This window comes from Rhipicephalus microplus, chromosome 6 (assembly GCF_043290135.1).
Source record: "Rhipicephalus microplus isolate Deutch F79 chromosome 6, USDA_Rmic, whole genome shotgun sequence".
In the NCBI taxonomy this organism is placed as follows: domain Eukaryota; kingdom Metazoa; phylum Arthropoda; class Arachnida; order Ixodida; family Ixodidae; genus Rhipicephalus; species Rhipicephalus microplus.
In genome coordinates, this window is record NC_134705.1 from 162,304,013 (window position 1) to 162,327,939 (window position 23,927).

The 23,927-nt window shown below is 46.4% G+C and overlaps 1 protein-coding gene across 3 annotated transcripts in view; it reads left to right on the forward strand.

Moving 5' to 3' along the window:
* The first annotated feature begins 6,756 nt into the window (after positions 1–6,756).
* spn-E (tudor domain containing 9 protein spindle E) overlaps positions 6,757–23,927 on the forward strand; it is a 176,914-nt gene continuing 159,743 nt past the window's right edge. Inside the window, exons 1-6 of one of the 3 annotated variants that reach the window (XM_075866907.1) lie at positions 6,757–6,896; positions 9,182–9,343; positions 13,923–14,098; positions 16,342–16,410; positions 20,693–20,753; positions 21,770–21,979. In XM_075866907.1, the coding sequence (XP_075723022.1) occupies positions 9,221–9,343; positions 13,923–14,098; positions 16,342–16,410; positions 20,693–20,753; positions 21,770–21,979 (639 nt within the window). In that variant the 5' untranslated portion in view covers positions 6,757–6,896; positions 9,182–9,220. Of the gene's footprint in view, positions 6,897–9,181; positions 9,344–10,203; positions 10,351–13,922; positions 14,099–16,341; positions 16,411–20,692; positions 20,754–21,769; positions 21,980–23,927 lie in introns of those variants that run through there. The other 2 variants (XM_075866908.1, XM_075866909.1) reach the window with 2 other exon arrangements.

Consider the following 23,927-nt stretch of genomic DNA (forward strand, 5'->3'; position numbering starts at 1 on the left):
AAACTAATGGACTATTTTTCGAAGTCATTGCGGAACTTATCGTCACCATGAGAAACGAAGAAACACCTATGTGTTTTTAGGGAGTCACATTAAAAGAAATCATACTGTCGTTGTGCGCAGTTATGTGCCAGGAGCAGCAATATACAACCAGAACACTAAGTGAACCTATAGAAATTGTTTAGTGTATGAATCCAACCGATGAGCGAAGCTCCTTAGATATGGGACACAAAGACTATATGCCCGATTTCGCTGCTGGAGTGTCTGCGGCGCTCAGAGGCGGGAATGACTGAGCGAGTCATCTGCCGCCGTGCCGCGCTTGCCGGGATCGCGCACCTGTCTTGCTCGGCGCGCCTGTGCGCCGCTGGGAGCTATGACGGCGAAGGCGGAGTGCGTGCCGAAGGGGCTTCGCTTCTGAAATATCGAACCAGTTCCGCACCGTGAAAGCTATAGAAACTGCGGAGCAAGAATTTCAGAATTCGCCTGCCTCTGTTTACGCTCGGCGTGCGTCTGAGTCTTCCGTAGCAGAAAGCCAACTCGCATTGACTGGCCTTTCGCCTCCCCTGTCTCTTCCGTTGATCATCTCACTCATGGCGTTGGCGTTTCGCAATCGCTTCGCTAGCTCGGACAAATGAATGAGCTCTTCGGTGAAACTGGCGTTCACGTGTAAGCCAGCGCTATAGTGTTCCAAACGTGCAGCATGCTAAGCGTTCATTGTGCAGGAAACGAAATTCCTCATTAGTGCTGCACTGGCGCCCTTTCCCGACTTGTTCTGGTATTGAATTGCCCTTTAGCGCCCCATTGACGTGTAGCGACCTGTAGCGCACACGTAATGATTCGCTTGCCTCCATCTTCCCGATAAGGGAAGGAATGAGGGAAGAGTGGGCGTGTGAACAGCACTACGATGCAGTTCACTAATCCATTCTGCTTTGTCGTCCAGGTTACGGCATGGATTCATTTCACCGCCGTACCGATATCTTACGCGAGAAGCGACACCAGCGGGCTGTCCTGCCATCTCAACGATATGAAAGTATCAGCCTGCCCGTGCGACAGCGATGTGTCTACGGTTATCCCTCTACCAAACGAAGGAATCGGACGGACGACAACATCTTCGACGGCTGCCTATATGAAGAGCCGGCGGAATCCCGGCGCCTTTAGTGGGCGTGTGAACAGCACTACGATGCAGTTCACTAATCCATTCTGCTTTGTCGTTCAGGTTACGGCATGGATTAATTTCACCACCGTACCGATATCTTCAGCGATAAGCGAAACCAGCGGGCTGTCCTGCCATCTCAACGATATGAAAGTATCAGCCTGCCCGTGCGACAGCGATGTGTCTACGGTTATCCCTCTACCAAACGAAGGAATCGGACGGACGACAACATCTTCGACGGCTGCCTATATGAAGAGCCGGTGGAATCCCGGCGCCTTTAGTGGGCGTGTGAACAGCACTACGATGCAGTTCACTAATCCATTCTGCTTTGTCGTTCAGGTTACGGCATGGATTAATTTCACCACCGTACCGATATCTTCAGCGATAAGCGAAACCAGCGGGCTGTCCTGCCATCTCAACGATATGAAAGTATCAGCCTACCCGTGCGACAGCGACGTGTCTACGGTCATCCCTCTACCTGCTGCTGCTGCTGCTGCTGTTGTTGTTGCTGTTGTTGTTGTTGTTGTTGTTGTTGTTGTTGCTGCTGTGGCTGCTGTTGTTGTTGCTGTTGCTGTTGTTGCAGCATAGTAGCAGTAGCACTAATTATCAGTGGTGGTGCTGTTGTAGCAGCATAGTAGCAGTAGCACTAATTATCGGTAGTGGTGCTGTTGTTGTGGTAGATGCATCAGCTGCTGTAACAATAGTACTTAGTAGTATGGCTAGTATATTATAGGGATTATAGTAGTAGCAGGCGTCACGCAGATCACTCGACCAGAGTGGAAAGGGAATAAAGAAAAAAAAGATCAAACGAATGGTGATGATGATGACGCTCTAGATGATGATGATGATGATGACGACGCTGCGTTCATATGCAGCCGTGATATAGCAATACGCGTTTTGGGTGAGTGGGCGGATGGAGTGGGCCCCGGCCACACTGGAAGGACATGCTTAGCATTCCAGCGAGGCCATCGATGAGCATATCCTCGCTCAGTATTCACGAGGCTTCACCCAAAGAACAATAGAGACAACACGGACATAGTGAAAAATTCGCCTAAACTTGGGCGATAAATGTATAACGCCAGAATTTCCCCATCCGGTGGTTTTCACCTTGGGGAGGGGGGGGGGTCAAAAACTGGCTTTACTTTTGCTGGCAAGGCATTGCGGGAGGTTCCACCCTAGCCGTGGAAATTTCAAGGCGAAAGCCTTTGTTGTATCATACTCGTGGTGACTATCTGGTCGCTTGGCACAGTGCCAGCTGTGGTGTCCCCCTAGGCAGTGGCATAGACAGAATTTTTTTTCGTCAGGAGGGGGGAGGGGCCGGGGGGCACTTACTCTAAATGGGCCTGTATGCCATGGCGAAAATTCGGTGGAAAATGGAAAGGGGGGGGGGGGGTCAGTGTGCCGCCTTCTGACATAAGACTTATGGCAGCTCATTGATTGATTTGATTGATATGTAGGGTTTAACGTCCCAAAACCACTCTATGATTATGAGAGACGCCGTAGTGGAGGGCTCCGGAAATTTAGACCACCTGGGGTTCTTTAACGTGCACCCAAATCTGAGTACACGGGCCTACAACATTTCCGCCTCCATCGGAAATGCAGCCGCCGCAGCCGGGATTTGAACCCGCGCCCTGCGGGTCAGCAGCCGAGTACCTTAGCCACTAGACCACCGCGGCGGGGCTTATGGCAGCTCAGGCACGCGGATGGGTTCTGCACAATGCCTAGAATACGAATGCATGCGAAACGGAGGCAGATTATTTTAACACATAGGTTCTAATGGCTGGGTGAAGTAAACGCATCTGTCTGGTCATCGCAAAACCTCAGATCACATTTTTATTTTTTTCTTCATTTCCCCCTCTCTGTATGTTTTTTATTACTTACTATTTTGGTTGTATTTAAATGTAAATGAGTTCATAAGCCTTGTTGTAGTGATCATATAAAAGTTACGCTACGCTTTCTTGGCCGATCACCCACAGTGGTTAAGTGCCCGTGTTTTAGAGGAATCAAATCAAATGGTCTTGCGTCTCTAAGCAATTTGCGTTATAAATAAAAAAAAGAAAACACGTCCACATTCCGTGTGTGCGCCATTCCACTGGGAGTGTGAAGAAAATACATGGCATAGTAAGTTGAGTGGCTACAGGCTTTCGCCGAACACACTTTGGAACTTACAAGTTGTCTTTCAATTTTTTTAAGTAGGCTTTCCTAAGAATCAACGTTGGAACAACCATAGTCACTCAATGGATTTGAAGCATCGAAGGACTGACTATCCCCTGCCCCGATGGTCTAGTGGCTAAGGTACTCGGCTGCTGACCCGCAGGTCGCGGGAACAAGTCCCGGCTGCTGCGGCTGCATTTTCGATGGAGGCGAAAATGCTGTACGCGCCTGTGTTCAGATTTGGTTGCAGGTTTAAGAATCCCAGGTGGTCGAAATTTCCGGAGCCTTCTACTACGGCGTCTCTCATAATCATATGGTGGTTTTTGGACGTTCAACCCCACATATCAATCAATTATCGAAGGACTATGTTCCAACTGACAAACTGCCGTCTTGATTGGGTTCGAAAGAACATTGTCCACACGTCATATTCGTGGACATCTGAAACGTAGGCTGTATATCCAGTACTGGGATAAGACGTAAGATCTACATCATTGCATTGGCACCATAGAACCATGACGCACCCTAGAGATGCGCTGCTACTGACGTGGTCTTCCGTTGTAACTGCAGGTAGTAAGTTCTCAGGGCTTACATTCGGAAGTAGTCCCAAATATTAGGCAGCGTGATTAAAAAAAAACGTCGTTACACGTGCCACACCTATATAGTGCATATTGTTCACAGTATCATTTGTAATAGTCACTACTAATTTTTCGTAAATGAGGTTTAGTTAATTAGTCTTAATTGTGTTGATATCTCTGCAGATGCTCGCGTGTAATCACTGAAATGTCAGTGAGGCATATGCATAAATTAAATCATATCTAACTGCACCATTTTAAACAACGAGCACCATTTCTCTCCGTGACGGAGAGGAATGGTTTAGTAAGTGGCAGATGGAAATAGTCGCTGAAAAAACCAAGCACTTAAAGGTCACTAAAGTTTCTTCTCCACACTCCAGCTCCTATTATATAAACGACTCGGTAAACGAAAAAAATCTCACTTTCATTAGAGGTAAATCTTACAAAGAAAATGACTCAGTAAGCGAAAAAAAAAAGTAGGGCCGCTCCACCCTAGTGATGCGTAGACTCCCAAATAGTCTTCGCGCCATACGGCGGAGCAGCCCTAGTTTCGCGCCATCGGTAGTTTCGCGCCACTACCAACAACGGTAGTGTATAGGTGTTCTGTGGTGGAACGCCACCAACGGAGCTATCATCGGAGCTGGTGGCGTTCTCCCTATCGTCATGCACTATCCTCCAGCTCACAGAGACCTCCCCCGACGTGATGCCATCCTGTGGTACAAGCTTCAGACGGACGTCTTTCCCAAACCCTGGCTTCATAGCAATGCATACCTATACACCCGGCGGCACCATGCTGCAAAACAGTCAGCCACCCTCATACACTTGGCCTGGGTGTGCGCACAGTACGCTGACGCTTCACACACAGAAGATACGGGGTAGTGCCTTCTGCGTACCATCGACTCGGCACAGCAACGCCGGTAAATCTCACGCGCATTGGAGGCCGCGGCGCCCAAAGAGATTCCCGCTGACTTCATATGAGCAGCGTAACAGATCACTGGGTCGGTCCCCTCTTTTTGGGGGAAGGGAGTGAGAGAGAGAGAGAAACGACATTTATTTGGGCCGGAAGGAAGAGGATGAGATGCGATGCGTGTACATCCAACTCCTGACAAGACCCATGTCGGGACGGGGAAGCCGATCCTCTTCGCCCTCCCACGCGCCTTCCGGACAGCCAGGGGCTGGACGTCGTAGCTGTGATGTCATTGATGGCAGCGGTCCACCAGGCTTCCTGACAGCAGTCCTGAAACGCAGGGCATCGCCAGAGCAAGTGTTTTAATGAGCTTATTTCTCCGCAGTCTGGGCATGTCGGGTCCATATCTCCGGATGTACCATGCTCAAGAAGCTCTTGAGGGGTAAGACTCAGTTTGGAGCACTCTCAGCGTGATAGATTGAGCTCTATTAAGTTTATGGTGGGGGGATGGGAACACTCGTCTAATGCCCCTGTAGTGCGAGGTAATCTCGTGAAAAGTGACGAGCGGATCGCCGAACTCGAGCTGTTCCGAACCACTAGTGTGCTCCTGATCGCCGTGGCCTATGATTCATCGCGCACTATCACGGGCGATCTCATTGGGGTTCGGGCGACTCGGTATTACGTCCAAACCTAAGTGAGCCGGTAACCAGATGATGTGGGGAGGTTTGTCTCGCAGGGACCCGCCTTTAAGGGCCCTAGCAGCCTCTTTTGAGACTAAACCCGACTGAAAGGCCCGTACAGCCGTTCGGGAGTCAGTGTAAATGGTTGTGCGTTTAGTATATAGTATAGCGCCATAGCCACCACTACCTGTTGAGCTACTTCTGCCATTGAGGTGTAAAGTGAGGCGGACGAGAGGATGTCTCCTTTGTGGTGCGGAGCCGCCCACTAAGGTGTCTCTCATAGTCATATCGTGGTTTCGGGACGTAAAACCTCCGATACTGCTTGTAGAAATGGCACACAATAAGCCACACGTCTCATCTCTTCTTACGCTTTAAGCGTTTCATTATTCAAAACAAATCGCAAAACATAGCCTTGCTACACATTGTCGTGAGCACGCAACGTAAACACTCGAGTATTGTTACGGCCGTCAGTCACTTTATTGCAAGTCATAACCTTCCCCCATTCGCATGCATATTTTCAGCCCGTCATGGTCATGCCTCAATCCGTTTTGCTCATGCGCACCAAATGACCCGTTCGAACCCCCCCCCCCCCCCCTACTTCCGACATAAAGCACGAATTAAGTCACAATGAGTGATATCAGAAGAAAACAGTTAAAAAGACAAACGCCCCGGGAAGAGAAACAGCGAGCGCTTGCTGCTAAACATAGAAACCGAAACTGATCTCTTGAAAGTCGTTGCGTGGTGCACTTGTGAAAAGCAACTCGCACTTTATTCAGCAAAAAATAGATCTAACGTACTAATACTGACAACCTGACTAACACGAACGTACTTGCCACAATTTACAATAAACACGCACACCAATCACTTTCATAAAACACTACTTCCGTTTTGTTTTGTTTTTCCCCCTTTACTTTTTCGAATAGTACAAACATCTGTCCAGGTGGTCAAGTAGTTGTGATGACGTAATCGACATTTGTGTCGTGCCATTGGTCGAGCAGTTGCAGTCGAGTTGAAATACTATTTTGAAAAATGCAAGTATTTTTTTTTTCGTACCAAAGGAATAGAATAGGACGGAAAATATAAACAAGAGTGCAACGAGTCTGATATTTCTACGGCTACGCAAAAAAATCTCGGACAAGACTACCAGCTCGATGGGCTGTTCAAGTGAGGCCGCGTGACGTAATGCCTGCGTAAGTACGTCTAGCATGCTTTCCCCTCCGTCTATTTTTGCTTCATCCTCCATTAAACGCGTTTCTGCAGCGCATGGGCAAGCCGCCACAGAACACCTAGTCAGCACTTGAACTTGAGAGTTTCCGGGGCCTGAAGCCGCGTCTCTGGTTCGGCGTTCGGCCATAGAGTAATACGGTAGGTGTTCTGTGGTAAACTCTATGGTTCGGCGGCATTTTTGACGGCCACGATAACGTCGATGCAAGGTACGAAAACGCTCAGTTTTACCTACTATAATGCGCGGTATTCTTCTGACTTGTATGCATGCTCGTTTGCAGACACGTGCGTTCGTTACATAGCAATGGATAAGAAGAAGAAAAAAAGAATAGAGTGTTTGCAAACTTACAATCGACTGCGCTTTGTCGCTCACTTAGACGCCGTTCGCATCCGATGTCAATTGCCTGTGACTCTACTTTCCGGTGTTTATTGATACGCCAACTGTGACGCGATGCAATAAAATGCGTGCTTGAATATAGCCATGGTTACTTGTGATGGTAATCAGTCTTAGCACGAACGACAGTACGAATTCGTTAGGAGCACGGGCAGTGAACGTCGCGTGATTTGTGGTTAATGGTGTGTTTGTTTTGTTACTGTACAGAGTTTGCGAATGGCGTCGTGGGCTTTGTGGTTAATGACGTTTTTGTTGTCACTGTTGGGATTTTCTAGTAAGTATACCAAAGCCATTTGCACGTGGTCGTGTTGGGTCAAACTTGCGCCTGTCCTCGTCCGTCTTTGCGTGTCGTGTTTTGTCGCTTTGGACACTTCCCTGATTCTTTTTTTTTTTTTTTTTTGGGGGGGGGGGGGGGGGAATGGGTGTCACTTTTAGTCTTGGCCGAAAGCCGTTGCTTCGTGCCGTAATGTTTTCTTTTTCTTTGTGTGCGCGAATATTTTGTGCGGGCTTTATAGGCTCGCGTTAAATTTAAGAAATAGCGCCCCCAGTGCAAAACCCAAACGCTGTTTGCGTTTCGAGCATGTGCAGAGGCCCCGACGATATTTCTTTCGATGCTACTACATTTTTTTCTTATGACGATAGCTTTTATTGGTCTCAGGTAAAACTCTTATGCAGGGAGTGTTGTATTGGGTGGTAATCTGTTGACTTGATCATCATCATAAGGTTACTCTGCCACATTTTTAACTACTGCAGGCTCTAACTCATTTGTTTTCAGTATAGCAGCAGATTGTAACAAGTTACCTGCATTCATAACAGATGTAACTGGTACAAACGCATTTAAAGAAGTCTTATCAAGCCTACCGTAACGTCACACGTTTGTTTCTTCTGCATTGGTTGTAACTACTTCGAGAGATGCTCTCTAACGTGCTTTACAAAATTTTTTGTATTTCTGTATGATGCTTCCATTTTACTGTTTAATGTTATTGTGATGCTTTTTTTTATTTTTACTGTGTGCACCTCACCCCCTCTGTTAATTATTTATTCCCTGAGGGTATCATAAATAAATAAATTGCCTGAACATAGGTTTTTATTCATAGTATCAAATTTGAGATCAGGCAATGAATCCACCAGTATACTAGTGCATTCTTGTGCTACCGAGTATTTTAGTGTTTTTGCAGCCGAAGTGTACCAACTCAGTTGAAGAATGTTGAATATGATATATTTTCTACATCAGCAATGACCATGGATCAAGATATGTATTCGACTAGCGTAGTGATGTGGATATGTGATATTTGAAACATAAATATAAAGGGTGCCCTCCCCACTCTTTTGCCTCATATTTTGCGCCACTGATGGTGAACGAATTTAGTGGACGCGCAGGTTTTCCCGAGAACTGTGCTTTATAGATGCACAGTTGCGAGTTGTGGACGGTTAAAGAGTATATATAGTGACACGATTCCGAGGCACCCCAGATATTTTGTTTAGTTTCCATGGTGTGCACTATCAGCGCCCTGCACACGCTAGAGCCAGACAACACACATGAAATGTTTTACTTTAAGCCATCTGCGAGGCAACCCTAGTGCAAATGGACATTATAAGAAGCCAACGCAGTCCACTGGGTTTGCTAAATTAAATCTGCGCCCTGCAACATGCAGCCTAAATCGCTGTCAGACCCCGGACGACCATTCACTCGTCGTTGCCTGCGTGAGCCATGTGTAATCTGACTGTAAACTGACAGCTGTTGTTGGCATGTTGCGAGTTTGTAGTCCTCGCGTGACGTTAGAGTTGTGTTGACACGTTTGCGAAGCGCCCCCCCCCCCCTCCCCGCCCTCGATATCGACGTCGAAAGGGCCTCTGAGGCAGGGGTGTTGGCCCGTGTGCTCAGATTTGGGTGCACGTTAAAAGAACCCCAGGTGGTCGAAATTTCAGGAGCCCTCCACTACGGCGTCTCTCATAATCGTATGGTGGTTTTGGGGCGTTAAACCCCACATATCAATCTATCGAGGCAGGGGTGTTCAAACGTGTATTCAGTGCGTTCTCACGCGAGCGCTATGATATTCTTTTTGAGGTTATTTCTCGCCATCCGCGTTTTTTATTTAGATCAACGACCCGGAAGTGCGTAGTACAGCGCTTGGAGTGATGGCTGCAACGGCCCAGGATAATAGGCTGGACAGTGCCATGATCCACTACCAGTTCGAACCAGTTCAGTCGGACACCTCGCCGGCGGGCTACGACAACTACGATGGTGACTACGAGCAAACGGTGAGATTTAGACAACCTTCAATTATTTAGACATAGTTTCCTGAAACTAACTAGAGAGGTGTTTGGCGCTGCGATCGTTCAGCGGCCATGGGAATGATATGTAGTACACAAATTTGCCTAGTCGTCGTGCTGGAGGGCTTTAAACTCACTTGTCGCGGGTGCCCCCCTTCATCTCTAAACTCACTTGTTGCGGGTGCCCTCCTTCCCCTCAGAGAAAAAAAAATTCTGGCTCCGCACCTGGTGTTCGGTGGATGTAGTATTGTGAGAGTATCTCTGCCACACATCACTCACGTTTAGCATTTATGCAGTATCATAGCGATGAGTCTTATTCGCGCGATAAGGATCATTTAGGCATTCTTAGAAGAAGCGAATTGAAATATATTCTTTGCTGTGTCTAACACTCGCTGAGTATCCTTGCATTCCAAGGAAGCTACACTTTTTTTTCAGGTAAAGAAGGAGGGGGGAATCGAACCGTACTTTGTGCATGTTCGTGCTTGCGTTTGTGTGTATGTCAATTTTTCGGGAGGGCTTGACACCCCCCCCCCCTCCTTCTTCCCTACCTAACCCCTCTTGGCAACGCCCCTGGAGGAAACCTACTTACAGTATTTGATGTCTAAACTGCTTTAAATTGCGCGCTCAATCACGAAGTGCCGATATGGCAGCCTCACAGCTGTGCTTATTGGGCTGTGTACCTATAAATATAATGATAACTCAGGCGTTTTTACGAATGGCGTACATTGCGTGTTTGTTTTGAGCGGCTTTGAGTCTCCCGTTTTGATTGCCCGCTAGAGGGGCTTGGCGTCGGCAGTCCAAGTCGACCAGAGGTGCATGCGCATCCGATCCAATCCAATCCACCCAAGCTCGCGTGGTGTCTGTCCCGCGTGCAGTAGGTCTCACGCGATGTTACTGCCAGTCGTTCGGAATTGCGTGAGTCCACCGCATTGAACCTACGAGGCGGCCAGAGCGAGTTGAGAACTTCGGCCATGAACCACAACACGACTGCGCCCGTGAGTCGAGTGTTATTTTGACACACGTCCTCCATACAATGTCCCCGATGCAGTTTTCGTGCGCGAGCGACTTGCTCTGTTTTCGACAATAGCGGAACCCCCCCCCCCCCCCCCCCTTTTTTTTTATGGTTTTCCACGTTGACTATTAGCACGAAGGTTTTAAAGGGTTGCCAGTTGCGGCTGTCATTTTTTTTTTCACGGTGGCCTTTTCTCGTTTAGAGTTTTTGTTTTGACGTCTGTCAGTCACTGTCGACTCGCGCGGTGCATTGCAGTTAATTAATATCGCGAAATGTCGATTGACTGACCTGCCGTGACAGCTGCTTTTAGCGAGCCTAGTAGTCTGGTCGCACTGACTTTCGTCAGTCGGTGAATCCGGGCATCATTAAAGCTCGAGTCATTGCAACCGTCCGCAAGACTGCCAATTTCGCTAGAACGCGGGTTCGATACCGGCAGTGGCGGCCACTTGTCGACGAGGGCGAAATGCCAGAACACCCGTGTGCTCTGACCCCGAAATGCCCACAAATAACCGCGCTTTTACGAAAAAAAAAAAATATGTGAGAAAAGGCTGATCATTTTCGCTGTTCTTCTAGGGTTCATAGGCAGAAAAGCAAGAAAAATATCAGACGCGTAAGTCAGTTAGTCGTAATAACTACTGATTTACTCTTGAATCAACTTGTCACACACTGAAACTTCTTTACAGCATGTTAAATATGCAATAACTGCTCTGCTTTTCTGTGAAGACTTGACAGCTCTATTATGATTTTGAAGCTTTTTTTTAGGCCAGCCTTGAAATCAAATCTTGGTTGTGGCACGTAAAAGAACACATAAATAATTACTGTTAGCTCTATTATTATAATTTTACCCTTGCTGTGTCTGAAGACGAAACGCTAGGTCACTGCACAAGTTGGGTCTTCACGCATTGTCATTTTCCTGGTGTTGAATGTTTGTGCAAGTGCCCCTAATTCATTCATCCTTGATACTACGCCTGCATGTGCTCTGTTCTGAGTGTGCGGTATCCTGTAAATAAATGGAACGAAAATGCGGCGTTATATTGTGTGTGTATGCTGCACTATTGCGTTGCCAAACCCCGCAAAGGTTGTGTAAAGGTCCGGTCATTTAAGGACTCAAGACGTCGACTTGTTGTCTGCAAGCTGCTGTGTTCATTTTGCGCTAAAGTTGATGCTTGTATTTCTAGGCAACCATGCATTTATACGTTTATCACGAGCGTATTCTTGTGTGTAGGGAGTTTTTTTGCATTGCTAAAATGGCAACCACTCTGCTCGGCTGCCAAATTAGTGTTTTCTGTGACCCCTCCCCTCGATAAAAGCTAACCTCTAACAGCAAAAGAGGCCTGCACCATTTTTTGCCTGGCATTTCTAAACTGCTATGATGTAAGGCTAGAATGGCCGAGAGCTTAACTAATTAATCAGTAGGTTTTCATCTTAGAAGCTAGGAAAGCAAACACAGATGTAGGAAGGATGTAAAGACAACACAAACACTATTTATGCTTGCTTTGTCTTGACATCCGTGTTTGCTTTCTTAGCCTTCTGAAATAAACACCTGCCAATCAGTTAAGCCGTCATTCTAAGCTTACATGGTGTTTGTGTTGTCTTGATAACACAAATGAAATTCTGTTTGCTTGTGTCTTTGTGCTCATGTCCAATCTTCCAGCGTGCTGTCATCCATCTAGGCTGCAACAATTCTCTTGTTGTGGGCATCTGTTGAGGTGTCACTGACAAGTGCCGGGAAAGAGGCGTGTGTGCATGGAAGACTGGTTCATCTTCTTGAGTGTCTCACTCAGAAGGATGTAGTTGCCAGTTTTTCTTGGTGTGATGAAGCAACTGCACTGAATGTTAAGTCTTTTGAAAAACATCATAGGCAACTAAACAAAAAGTTGGACTTATGGTGTGGATTTTTTAATCAGCACCTGCAGAGGTGTACATAGTTTTCCAATATTAACTCGAGTGAACTCTGGCGCTGCAATCATTCAGCCACCAATGGGAATGATGGTTAGCGCACAGATGTTCCTAATATTCGTGCTTGCGGCTTCGAATGCACTAGTGGCTTTGTTTATTGTTGAGTTTCGGCATTTTGTTTAGGATAAAAGGAGGAATTATTGTGAACTTCGTGAGCTGAATTGAATTGGTGAGCCTAAAAGAAATTAAGCCGGTGAAGTGGAACTGCTAAACATTTCCGGAACTTCGTCTTGTGACAAACCGGCTCCGAGCCTCACAAGTTCGAAAGAATGCAATTTAGAAAAATCCCTGTACTACCCATAATTTTTATGCTCGCTAGATTGCCATGTGTCGCAGCTCCCACAGATGCTAGTCAGAGTTCCCTCTCTTGCATTTTTTAGAGTGAACTCTTTGGTGGTAGAGTTTTACCATGTATAGAAACATGGGGACGCCTGTGTCAATCAGCCTTCTGTACGACCTTTAGACAACGCAGTTCAGCTGTAGGGAAAGGGGCTGTAGGAAAGTTACAATGACTGTAGCTAGCAAAATCTAACTGCATCTAATTTCTATATTATTAAATAAACACCTTCCAAACTGCATTACAGAAAGGCCCGCATGACGTAACTATTCTCTGGTGCAGGAACGCACATCTAGCGTTTTTTTTAAGGGTACGTTCTTTCTTGATTTGTCAATTTTGGAACAATAATGGGGGTAGCGAAATTATGACCACCATACTTTTTTATTTTACCATTCATATCTCTTTTATGGCAACCTGGCTGTCGTGAATAATTGGTCCACGTTATTTAAAGGAGCCCTGCAACACTTTTCTGATTAGCTATAGAATGGATTCACTGAAGGTGGTTATTGCCTCACGAATTCACTGCTGCAAAAATATTCAGAATTCGTCCCGTACAAACAGAGTGGCTAAGAGTTGCCTCGCACTGCAGTTGCACTATCTCTTCTCTCGTCTCGAAGAAAGCGCTGGAAGCTAAGCGGGGGAGGGATGGCATGTGAAGGATATGTCACGTGCGCCTCGTGACCGTGAGCACTTCTTTCTCTTTTTTTTCTTCGAATGTGCGACTTCTTAGCGAATTAGGAATCCCAGATATGTACCGATACTATTGAGTATTACCTAACATTCATACTCATGCCTACTGTACCTAATGAGTGCTCTCACGTTAAAACTCGCGAATACTCACACCCATTAGTAACCACCCACATTTACGCTCACGGCTACTCACACTCATGTGTACTCATTCGCATTCATTAGCACGCCTACTCGATCACCCTCATGTGGGGCTTACGTTTACACTCACACTCTAGTGCTCACTCAGATCCACTCAGACTTACGAGTACTCACTCACGTTCATACGCACGCCTAATCACACTGAGTACTCGTGTTGATACTCACTCCTACTCACACTGGGATGTGCGGCGACAAACACCCGTACCTTGTGGAAAAAGTGTATACACTGCATGTACCTCCTCAGAGCCCCCCACACCAACATGGCTGCAAAACATCCCAGACGCAAGACGGAGCTCTGGCCGTAAAAATAGTGGTGTCCTCGTGAAATCGGTGTGTAGTTATGTTATGGTTGTCGCGTTTTGTGTCGGCAGGAAACTCCCACAGCTGCCATGGAGAAGACTGCTGCTCAGATCACACTCGACGACATACTGACAGTCTTCAGTGCCACAAAGACGGTCAAGAAGGTCGTGTCCAACCAGAAGCTCTATGTACCGCCCGAGCCATCGTCTGATGAGGTCAAAGACCTCGAGGCACCCAAGAAGGAGTTGTAAGTGATCTGTGTTTCTAAATTGCGCGATTGTCTCTTTTTTTCTGTGCAGTATTACCTTCCTGAAACGAAACCAAAACAGTGGCAAGCCTTTGCGAGGGTATAATGCCAGTCGTCCACTTTTCACTGGGGACAGGCACGTATGCAGAGCTGCCGAACAGGATGTGCGCACCCTTCGATGTTGATAACTGGATGGTGTATGCAATACCATCGGGAAAGCTTGTCGCTGTTCGGGTTTCATTTGATGCTGATAGTACATGACCATGCTTGCTTTCTTTTTCTCTCTCTTTACTTGTTCTCCCCTGCTCACTGTCGTCTCTCCTTCTCACCCTCACTTCCTTTTGCACCCCCTTTCTAATCTGTGCCATATAAAGCTATTCTATACACTTTAGCGTGCTTGGGCAGCCTAGTGGTTACGACACTCGCCTTTGGATTGTGCAGATGTGATTCAGTGCATGCCAGTTATCTTTTAGCCACTTTGCGCGAGACGAACGAGGACGAAGTAAGAAGTGCACACAGACGAGCTTGCTTCGTCCTTGTTGGTCTCACGTATAGTGGCTAAAAGATGAATTCTTTCTAACTAGGCTAGCTAACAAATTTGCTGATTTATGATGGTGATAATTGTCTATCTACGATCCATGAAAAAGGCAGCCAGCAAGGATGCAGAAACGCGTGTGTAGGCAAATGAGGCCCTCAAAGGTGCGCAGCGTGCGTGCTCATCCGTATGTCCGGTCTTTCACTAATTCAGGATTTTTCGGCCTTGGGCTTGTCTGTGATCGGCCATTTTCTGGTGGAGTTATCTGATTTTTGGCAGAGTCATAAGTAGCATGTTTAGCAAACTTAGGCACAAACTTTCTAAACTTTTCGAGGAGCAGGTTCTTCCAGTGGTTTCCCTAAACTGCACCGTCAGAGGCTATGTATTATGTAGAATGTGGCTTAAAGGGCCAGTAAACAAGCTTGTAATTCTTTTTACACAACCCCTTTGACAAACAAGCTCGCCAATTCGTGTGGTAGACCACGGCAATCGCATTTGCCGAACATTACAGCGCTGCACGCCGCGCAGACACTCCATTCCAAGAACAATCCCGCGCCTGTTTCCCTCGCCTGGCCAATCCCCCATTGACAAGAGCTTGCCTATGGGCAAAGTTACCCACCACTGAGCTCGTGGATTGGTTCTTTGCCCTACGAAATAGCGCCTTGGCCCGGCGGCAATGCAGTTTGAGCCGCGCAGTCCGAATTTTTATTTTTCTGTGCTGCCCTCTGTCGTTTCGTAGAGCCCGAGACTCCAAGAAAAGCAGTATTGCCAGAACGGAAGCCTCCTAGATAGAGGCGTCTCGCTACTTTACCGCAAGGGGAAAAGTTCTCCTCGCTCCCCTTTTTTGCCCTTACTGCTATAGCACGTGCTCATGTCAGGGATGGCCTGCTCGGTCATTGGTTGTGCGCCGATGTTGATCACTGATGTGTCGCGTTGCCGAAGTTAGCGGAGTCACGACGACGGTGAGGGGCCGCGCGAAAGTTTGAAACCTGCTGAAATGGATGTTCTAACCCCTGTAGCTTCCTCATTATAGCGCGTATTCGCGGAATTGCCGCAGCATGTTCACATAACAAAAGTGCCCATATATCTCTTCATTTTTTAACCTCTGGGTTGTTTACTGGCTCTTTAAGGTTTTGTTGCAGTTGGCTGCCGAAGGCATTGCCCACTAATGAACTTTGTCAGTGTTCTTTGTGCAGTTACAGTCGATCACCAAAAGTGAATCAATTCCATGGGCACTTGTGACAAGACGTGATACCAACATTGAGAGCAAAACAAAGATATGCTGACTCATGCTTTTGAGGGGAAACTCTATTACGTTGTTACTAACAGAAAAGTTTACAAAAAGACAGCAGTGGATTCTTCTCGCTGTGCATGTAAATAATGGCCATAGTCGTTGAAGCAAGGGAGCAAGCGAATGTGTCATGTTGTCATGATTAATTGGTTGTTTCATTTCATGACTCATGATGAATCTACTTTTGGGGCATTACAATCGAGACTGGTTTGCATAGACAGTTGTTATAGGAAAATATTGTAGTTTGCTTTGACACTTGCCAATATTATATTGAAGGAGTAGGTCACTTGAGCCTATATTTGATTTGTAGTAGAAAGATTTCAATGCATCACCATGTCAGAGTTGCACTTTCCAGAAAGTGTTTTAACTTCTCACTGTTTCGAAGTGCAAGTCACCTCTTGTGTTTTCCCCTAACAGCTCTCACGGTTGCAGTCGCGAACTCTCTTCTCCGGGCTGCTTAAAACCTTCTTCGACCTGCCTGTGTCGGTGAGCGCGGATTTGCTGGGAAAAAGTTCGCCACTTGCGTTTTAGCACAATGCCGCCGAGGGGGTTGGGGTCTAGCGTGTTGTCGAGTGCCACACTGCGTTAAACTCAAAGTTGTCAGTTGCGCTTGTAATAAGTGAATTTGGGCTTCTTTATTGACCAAGGTGTTCAGAGAATTTATCATTCGCTTATCGTGTTCTTTGGGTTTATTTGCATTTTTTCTGCAAATGCTTTGGGGCTCCTTACATTACGCGCATCAGTTGAGCATTGAAATTCAACATGCTTTGAGAGAGTCGAGAAGTAATCATAACGTTAATCCATGCACTCTCAACGTTCATTTAACAGAGTGGAGACTATGTCAGTGATGTGATAGCTGCGCAAATTGCGCCTAACTGCACCAAGATGGGAAATCTGCTACATCCTGCTACATTTCCTCCTTTCTGCACCAAAACTGCACCTAATTACAAAATACTATCGGGAAAAAAAAAGACGGGCGCAGCATGTCGCCGGCGACAGCGCGAGATGAGGGCTGGCCTGTGACCTTCCAATGTTGAAAGGAAAATCAATATCTAGCCCTGGAGGGGAGTGGAGGGGGATACGGCCGGACGCTGATTTATGGGGAAACGCAGACAGTTGTTCCCAGACTGGTGTAAGCTAGCATGACCCCCCCCCCCCCCCTTCCCGAGACTGTACCTTGGACGGAACGGCTTGTCGCGAGCCGGTGTTCGAGGTTTCGAGCTAATCGTGTTTGGCAGGCAAATAAAAGAGCAGCGCGAAACGGCTGAAAGCTAGAAGGGCAGTGAACTAGCAAACCAGTTTAAAACTTCTTTCTGGAGCCCTTTTTCTATGTGATTCTAAAATATCTACCCTAAAAACCGTGTAGGTGTGCTTCAGAAAATTTGCTTCACCCTCCTAGGTAGTGAAAATCCCTGTGGAAATCTTGGAAAAACAGCGATTTTCAAAAAAAAAACTTCGCGATGGCGCAGCCTGGAGCTGGCTTCTTGGGCTCTCTGGAAAAAGTATTTCCCCATGTTTAAATTTTCTGCCTCAGCTGGCTCCTTCCTTTTAAAAATAAGCGCACTGTGCACAAAGTGCACAGTGTTTCCCCAGGTCGCCACTCCATTGGCTCGATGCTCGCACCGGGAGATCGTTGTCTGCTGCTTGCGCGTCGCGAGGCCATGGCTGTTGAAAATCGCTACTTCGTGATGTGTTCACGGCTCGACGATCACTTAGGATATAATTATGCTTTAGTTAGGAACTGTAAGCGGATGCTCAATCGGATTACTACGAGCGCGGTGCACCACCGGAGTCGTCTTTAGGCCTAACTCCGCTGACGGTGAGGCTAACTTTGCGGGCGAGAACGACTCGCTAGCGCACTCGTGGAAACGTGCTTCTTCGCAGGCAACGAAGCACATCACTCGCTAGCTCCTCGGAACTGAGGACGGGCATTTCATGCATCGGCAGCGAACTTCACAGTCGAGCTCCACTGCCAAGATTGCTGAGAACAGCGGCTAGCAGTTTCGCGCGTCGGCACTAAAAAATGCGCTACCAAGCGCAGTGCGCGCCGATCGACAATTTTCGTCATCATAGTTACAGATCTCTCGGATTTTCACCAAACGCTGCCGCCAAGTACATCACACGCCGGCTGCACTGTTCACGTGGTCGCGCCTTTCACAATCATATGGAGTGCTGTCAATAAGCTTTTATGAGGCAATTTAGACGTGCTTGGAGCCGTGCTTGGTATCTCCGCGAGCGTCTGTGAATGTTCTGTGACTATGAAAGCCTCATAGATTAACGTTTCCGCAACCCTTAAATACTGAAGCTCTTTAAGCAACCGCCGTGCTCACACCACGTGCTGGATTGACTCGAGTGTATCTGTAGTGCCAGTCCTTGCTTGGTGAAGGAAAAACACGACTCTCTGCAGCCCTTGACAAGATGTCAGGCAAGACGACAACCAACTAAACAACAGCTCTTCTGCAATGAAAAAAAAAAAATGAAACAGTGTTGCTAGTATTCAGTAAAAAATTCCGTAGTGATTTATTTGTTCTTTAATAGTTACTGCTCTCCTACATTATATATGCTCTTCTATATTCAATAACCGTGTCCTACCAATTCGTAGTTGGTTGCATCCCGTATTAAAAAATGTACTGGAAGGTATGAAATTAGGCTCGGTTAATATTCTTTGATGTTATGCTAGCATCTCCAAACAACCATTATTGCACAGAACTTCGCAATTCAAAAGAGTTTCTCCTTAGTTCACTGCTTTGCTTCACACGGTCAGTGTCCCACTTGGCAGTGAGCCTTAATCTGCTCAAAAATGTATTTTTGGTTGCTTCAAAAGTCTTTTTTCCCGCTTCAAAACGCATTTTTGGCTGCTCCAAAATCATCTTTTCCTGCTCCGAAATTTTGCTCCTAAACAGCTCAAGTCGTTCACATCACAGCTATGTTCAAGAGTAAATATGCGCATTTGTTTATAGCTGCTCATATTTTCATTGTACAACATAACTACAGTGAACCCTCACTTCATAAACTTCAACGGACGCAAGGAAATATTCCACTTGAGTCACAGTTGACTAAACTGAACATTCGATATAATATAGAATAGTGTGGAGCACAGCGGATGTCATGTCGAAAGTGCCAGATGCAATTGATTTTGGAAATGACATAGCAATTTTCACTTAAACTGGCACCCTCGAAGCACACAGAGACAATGGTAGAGTCTACGTTTCTAAGTGTTGCTTCTGCCACAGCTTGTTGCTGTGACATGAAGTCTCGCTACTTTCGAATACGTTCCACAGCTTCATCTATAGAGATGGAGGAGTTGAACCTGCCACAGCCATTACAGGTTCTCCGTCGTACTATTCTTTTTTCTGTTTTAGACAAACAGTGGAAATGATTTCCGAACCTAAAAGCTTTGCACAAGTGCTGAAGCGCATGTGGCTCGTTTTCATGCGCTGTGCAGTGGCTATGCCTGGGCAACGTCGCTTGCGCAAGCGATGCTGCGCAGCTGCCAATAGATGGGTGATTAGGGGGTGGCACGCATGGCTATGCCAGTGCTGCAGAGCGTAGGAAAACCGTTGGGATTTTTTAAGAGTTTGTTATTCTGAAATGTTTGTTGAATCGATGTTTGTATGAGTGAGAGTTCACTGTAGTTTTTTTTTTTCAACACTCCCTTCATATTTGAGCAACTTTTCATTTTACAGTAGACTCTCACTAAACAGAACCTGATGCGACCAGGAAAATATGCTCTATTCAAGCAGAATTTAAATTCACTGAGAGATGAGCAAAAGTGCAGAATGCAAGTACGCAACCAATCTTGTCAGGAGTACTTGTTCAATTTAAGCAGCAGTTCTGTTTAAGAGATTTCCGTTTACCGAGTCTCTACTGTACTTGAAACCATGTGCTCAGATACGCGTGCACGTTACAGAACCCCAGGCGGTCAAAATTTCGGGAGCCCTCCACTACGGCGTCTCTCATAATCGTAGGGTGGTTTTGGGACGTTAAACCGCACATATTGATCAATCGATACTGTACTTGAAAGATATTTTCTGCAGTTAAAAAATTAACATCCCGCTTCTGTCGGGCTTCTTTGCACAAGTTATGCTTACCTTTGGGCTTATTTCACAATGATTGGCTTGTTGGCTCAGTAGCATTTAGCATTGATTTAAGTAAACCAAACTGCAAAAGCAAACATGGCTTGTTGGTTCGTGACTCGGGTGGAGAAGGAACGGAATAAATGATGGGACAGACAGGACTGTCATCTGTCCATTTCTTACATCTCGCCGCTTTGCGCTATTTTTCTATTCACGGCTATAATTGTCAGCTGGTGCAGCTGTTGCTAGTTTGTGGAGTCTTGCATATTTTTCTGCCGTCATCCCTGCAGCGGAGAGCAGATAATGCAGCTATGCATTCTCTCTGTTCGCAAATGTAGAATTGAGCGAATGTAAACTGGAATACTTGGCCCTGGGCGCAGTGATATTGGGCCTGTGATATTGTTTGTTGAGAGAAGAGAAAGCGATCTTTAGCTGACTTTGAGAATTTGTTGTAAATTCTAGGTCACGTGATGCGCTGTAATATTTTGTGCGTGTGTTCTTGGGAGCCTCGATTGTCGATCAGCGTATTTTAACCGTGCCTAATAAAGTGTTTGCAGGGCTACTTTAAGCCGTGCAGCACATAGTCTGTAAGACAAAGTACCGATTTGTAGCGTGTTTACTTACATATATGTGTCCATTTGTGTTTTTCAACTTGATGGATGGCTCTAACGTCACACTGTCCACTTTTCCAGTGCCAGGGGAACAGAGTATGCCAAAGAGTACCAAGAGAAGGAGCTGGCAATGTTGAAGGAGGTGCGTTTACACAGCATGTGTATCGTGGATTGAACCGTGCCAGTTATCTGTGTAAGCTTGTGTGAATATAGCCTAACAGGTTGTTGGTTTGAGCTAGTTGGCACTGCATGATATCCTACTTCTTGCGCTAAAGTTGTGCAAATGGCGCTAAGCAGTTATAAAGAAAGGTCTTTCTCAGAAGCAGTTTATGTTGAGGCCCGTCCGTGTTTCGTCGGTTGTGTAAAAAATTTTGCACAAGAAGTAGGGTTGTGCGAATAGTAAATTTTAGGTTTGAAGTAAGAAATATGCGAGTATCCAAAACTTGGAGCATTTTCCAAATAGTGTTTGTTATTCAATTCGATTCACACTGGTATTTTACTACTGATAACTATTCGAACTTCCCAAAGAAAGCTCAACTTTAAATAAAAAATGACCCCTTGAGATTTTTTATTATGCTTCACCTCATCACAACTTAGTATTTAGGCAAAGCTGCCTTTCAGGCTCCTTGTTGAATTTTTTGTACAGCCAATGTCCAAATAAATGGGGTCTCCAGATTTTTATTATGCTTCACCGCTTCACAATCTAGCAGCGAGGCAAAGCTGCCTGTTTCTGCTACTATTGCAAACTTGTGCTGACCCACAGGTTGCGGGATTGAATCTCGGCTGTGGGGGCTGCATTTTCGATGGAGGCGGAAATGCTGTAGGCTCGTGTCAAAATTTCTGGAGCCCTCCACTACGGCGTTGCTCATAATCATATGGTGGTTCTGGGACGTTAAACCCCACATATCAGTCAATCAAATCAACGATTGCAAACTTATTGACAAAAAAATAAAATAAAACGCTGGTTTCAATATAGAGATAACAGATTTGGCAGAGGTGGGAGCTCACTGTGATTGTGCGATCACGATGAATAAGCTTTGCTGCGAGTTGGTGCTTTTGTCCTTTTCATTATTTTACCAGTCTTCCATTTTTCATACGGTTCGAGAAGCTTCTCTAAGTGTTGGGTTTATTGTGGTTTTCCCTGTTGTTGCCGACCAGATGGATCCGGTGGAGCAGCCGGGTCTTTTTAGCAGTGCTGGTGATGCGACGGGCGACGAGCTCTCTACGGTGGCAGGGTCGGTGGGGGTCAGCCAGCTCCCCGCCCTGTCAGACCTGGTGGTGGAGAGCACCCAGCAGGTTTATGCCACCTACTGCCAGATGGCGCACGTGCCGAACATGGACCTGCCGATTATGGAGTGCAAGGAAGATGTAAGCAAAGCACCGCTTGTAAAACTTATGCTAGTGCGCTTCGAATGCAAGGGCTCTGTAAGTAGATAGGGGCAATGATCGCCGATGCGCTCGCATCATGCTATTAGTGGCCATCGGCAGTGGGCAGTTGCGGCCGGGCATCGGCAAAGTAAAGATGGCTGCTGGTGTGTCTTGGTGTCTTGCCTGAAGGGTTCCGGGCTAGCCGCACCTTAGAAACCCCACAAGCTATATTCACCCGATGAACCAAATCGAGATTCGAGCTTGCGGATTGCGCACTACATCACCATACGTCATCCGTTACAGTGTTCCCACTTCGGTCCGGCGGCGCAACTTGCGAAATGACGGAGGCCGAAATCACAGTTCGGATCCTCGGGAAGCAGTGCCGAAATCGTTGCTTGTAGCATGTATTCTCCCATGTAGTGAGCATGCTGGCTGCGGAGAGGTCAGAATCGCGTCCCATGTCACGTGACTGATTTCTTGTTATCTTGTACATTGTTTCAATGCAGTTTAATCTGTGGGATGTTTTCGACCTTATTTTTGGAACAGTGTCGTGTGATGGAAAGTGATTTTCTGGTAAGTTATCTTTGACGATTGTCTATAAGCTAAGCAAGGCCAACGTACAGCATCTGCCCAAGGAATTCGCAGTGCATCCTTAGCGGCTATCTGCTCTTATGGCAGCAGCATCTTGGTCATTTAATCTCTACAGGACTGAATTGTCTGCCAGTTTTATACGCATTTGCAACCTTTCAGCTATGTCTGTCGTACCTTGGCATTAAACTCTTTTATTCTAACTGCCTCAATGTAGAGAGCAAAATAAGGCACGTTTATAAATAAAGGCCATCTGAAGTAAAAATTGTTTCTCTATGAAGCGTATGGGCGTAATTTTGTTTAGGTGTGAGAGCATATGAACATATTTTATCTGTATGAGAGAGGACATAGATATAATTTTGTCCGAATAAAGCAGAATATGTACAGTGGAGGTCAAAATATTGGCAACCATGGGAGTGCGTGGCGAACAGCACTGTGGGGCTTTCTGATGGCTGCTTGCGAAGCTCTGACTTCTTGGCCAGTGATTTCGACTTGACCACGCATGACTGGATGTGGCTGGTCAAAGTATGTGCTAATTCTGTTAAATAAACAAGTACTTTTTGTTTGTGCTCCATTCGTTTTTGTATATATCGTTCACATTAGGACTAATGCACTGTTGCACATTATTTTGGATGTGTTCGCATAATCTCCTTAATTTGCTCACCCCCTTGCGGAGCTACAATATCTAAAATAAAAGTCCACAAATTATGTTTCTACAGCCAAGTCTTGTTATGACGAAGTTCGCTACAACGAAATATCTGCCACAATGAATAATTTCTGATTCTATGCAACAATGTGAAAAATTTCTTGTCACAGCGAATACTTTTCCTGGATGATTCCGGTTCAATGAATTTTTCGCGGGTACGGCCCTATAAGAAAAAGGAACTTTCCTACGATGCCGCAAATTTCTGCTACAAACTCGGCCATTTCTCGACGGCACGTGACATCCAAAGGGCACGGCCACATTGCAACAACAGTGTCTTCATCGGAGACATGCTTTTTGCCACCACACGCACATTTCACTAAATTTATTGCCGTTGAAATGGCCAGTGACATCTCGCCCGTCCACCGTAATGCTGCCAGTGGATTTGATGTACATGCGGGCCGCGACAGAGTCGCGGTCTTCGAGAACTGCCGCCTTATGTGTTCGACGTCGCGCTCAAAACAAAACTCCTTGTCATCACTAGCCCTGCAATCGTGCAAGACAACTACACGTCACGAAGGTGCTCACGCGAATAGCGCGCACCCAGGCCCAGTATTACTGCATTTTGCCGCAACTGCTGCGAACACAAATGCAGTCGTGTCGAACGGGTTCATGAGCGACCATGAAAGTACGTGCACAGTCAATTTGCACAAAGTC